This window comes from Acanthisitta chloris, unplaced genomic scaffold (assembly GCF_000695815.1).
Source record: "Acanthisitta chloris isolate BGI_N310 unplaced genomic scaffold, ASM69581v1 scaffold18186, whole genome shotgun sequence".
Taxonomy (NCBI): domain Eukaryota; kingdom Metazoa; phylum Chordata; class Aves; order Passeriformes; family Acanthisittidae; genus Acanthisitta; species Acanthisitta chloris.
In genome coordinates this window covers 18601-21164 of record NW_008676672.1, presented here as the reverse complement: position 1 = coordinate 21164, position 2564 = coordinate 18601, and the positions used below count along the sequence as shown (strand labels likewise).

General features: G+C 37.5%; 1 protein-coding gene across 1 annotated transcript in view; it reads left to right on the top strand.

Annotated features, from left to right (window-relative positions):
• The window catches only part of LOC103803657 (isochorismatase domain-containing protein 1), a gene marked incomplete at its 5' end in the record, with an annotated part of 4372 nt that continues 1808 nt past the window's right edge, over positions 1-2564 (top strand). Inside the window, 3 exons of the mRNA XM_009076228.1 lie at positions 1-45; positions 214-417; positions 808-924. Coding sequence (XP_009074476.1) covers positions 1-45; positions 214-417; positions 808-924 — 366 coding nt within the window. The remainder of the gene's footprint in view (positions 46-213; positions 418-807; positions 925-2564) is intronic.

Genomic DNA, 2564 nt, shown 5'->3' with positions numbered 1-2564 from the left:
GCCATCAAGTACTTTGGGGATATCATCAGTGTTGGTCAACGACTGGTATGTTTGCTTTTCTTTTTCTTGTAGTGAGTTTTGATCACAGATGTAAACTATTCTTTTATACGCAGATAGTTTAATGATTATTAAGTTTCAGGTAATAACAATAGTTTTGCAATTATTGTTATTTACTAATTTTTTTAAAATGTCTTCCTCCCTGCCCCCTTGCAGCTTCAAGGTGCACGGCTCTTAGGAATTCCAGTCATTGTAACTGAACAGTATCCCAAAGGTCTTGGTAGCACTGTGCAAGAAATTGATTTAACAGGAGCTAAACTTGTGCTTCACAAGACAAAATTTTCAATGGTGTTGCCAGAAGTTGAAGCAGCACTCGCAGAGATCCCTGGAGTCCGCAGTGTTGTCCTGTTTGGAGTAGAGGTATGTGCCTTGCCATTCTTGTACTAGTTTGTGGTGATGTTTGTTGACCTACAAAATTATTAAGTGTTGCTTTCCATAATTTAAAAAAACAAACCACAATTCAGTTAGTATTACATAGACCTCAGATAACCTCTACAGAATAAATTATTCTTATGTTGTCTTTTATATTGTCTCATAATAAAATTTGAAACGACATTTGTAAGTTACAGGCTCTTGACTCGATCTTGGCTGTCATTTGAAGTGTACATTGAGGTCCCTAGTTGTGTCACGGGTAGAAAAATTGGTGTTTGAACTCTAATTAATTATGTACTCTAATTTGGCCTTGTGCTCCTCATGTTTTGTAGTAATGGTTTGTTGGTTGTTTTTTTGCCTTTGATTTCTCCCCCATAGACTCATGTCTGCATCCAGCAAACAGCATTGGAATTAATTGGCAGAGGTCTAGAAGTTCATATTGTAGCTGATGCCACCTCATCAAGAAGTATGATGGACAGAATGTTTGCTCTTGAAGTAAGTTTCTTAGTTAAGGCTTTCTCCACCTTGAGTTTTTATGTTAAGTTCCCTACTTACTGTAAGCTAACAAGGAGTTCTGAGGATGGTAAGCAATGGGCAAATGTAGATTTGAGAAGAGGTGAGTGCTGTATATCTAAAATGGAGAAAGATTACTGCCTTATTTTTCCTCCTTAAATTATGATTTAATATGTGGAACCCAGTTTGGGATGTTTGGGTTTTAACAGTGATTGTTTCATGCAGTCTACTTATTCTGTATCAGCATTATCATTTTAGGGTATTTTGTTATGCAGTATTATCTTTACAGCAGATTAAATATGCCACAAACATTTTGTTTTATTACTATTCAGCAGTTGCAAGTCCTTGATATGCAATGAAATATAGTAAGTGATCCTGTTCAAATCTCCTTGTGTGTCTGTCCCTCCCTCTGCTTTTCCTCATCAGTGCAAATTAAAGCTTAATCTCAAGTCTCTGTGATTATAGTAAAGATTCCCCTCCACCCTGCTTCTGGAGCTTAGCCTAACTAAATATTGAGAAAGTGGAGATAAATGTAACAAGAAGATTTAAAAACACATACAACTGTGTGGTAGCAAATTTGTGCGAATGTTTTTTTTATGGTGTACTCTAAGTTGCCTGCGGGCATCACTGTTGGAAATAAAAACTGATATATACATTAAATACTGCAATTTTTGCCTCAGGTCCTAAAAATTATTTGCAAATCGAAATTAATAATTATAGCATTTTATACTTCTTTCCATAGATTTTGAGAGGATTTTTAATTTCATGTGTTCCTGATGAATAAGAGAATTAAAGGACAAAAGGAAATCCCCAGCATATAGTGGTTGATGAAACCCATGACTTTGATTAAGTGGAAACCTAATGTTCACTGTCATGTAGAGCATGGTGGCACACAGAGTACAGGAGTGACTGAAGTCATAGATTTTTCAAATCTGCAGCAGCAGTAGTAGACAAAACAAATATAGAAAAACTGAAATCTGTTTGTCTTATATTGTGTATGTCTCACCATATAGCTCACAGATCCTAGTCACAATCTTTTAATTAGTGAGTCTGACACTGTCTTTTGTGCAAACTTGCACCGTACCTGGTGAGCTGAGGTGAGATTTTTTGCCCTGGGTTCCCTGGATCCATCTTACCTTTCTGGGAAGAACATTTGCCTTGTCAGAGTAACACAGCCCTCTGTTCACAGTAAGCTTTCAAGGATGATAAAGAGTGACCTTGCAGTGCTACCAACCAGCTTCCCCAGCAACCTCGAATAAGTCCCATCTGGTCCCACCTGCCCCTTCAGTTCCCCACATTTCTCATCGCATAGCGTGTGTTTGGATTGTGCTGGTGATAAACATGAAAATACCAGCAGTTGTACTAAGGAAGTCCAATTGGAATTAATTGATAACCAAGGCTTTCAGATCTGCCTGGATGATAGGAAGTCTCTGCCTTCATTCTGTGTTTAAAAAAGTCAGCAGGCAAAAACCTGCAGTTAAAACAAAAAAACCTCAGAAACTAAAAAAACCTCAGAATTTTTGTTGGTGAAATAATTCAACCCAACTGTTCAAGGTTGTGGCTGTTCTGAATCTCTGCCCTATCTGATGCAGATGGCTTGAGTGCCTTCTTTGTCTCAATTT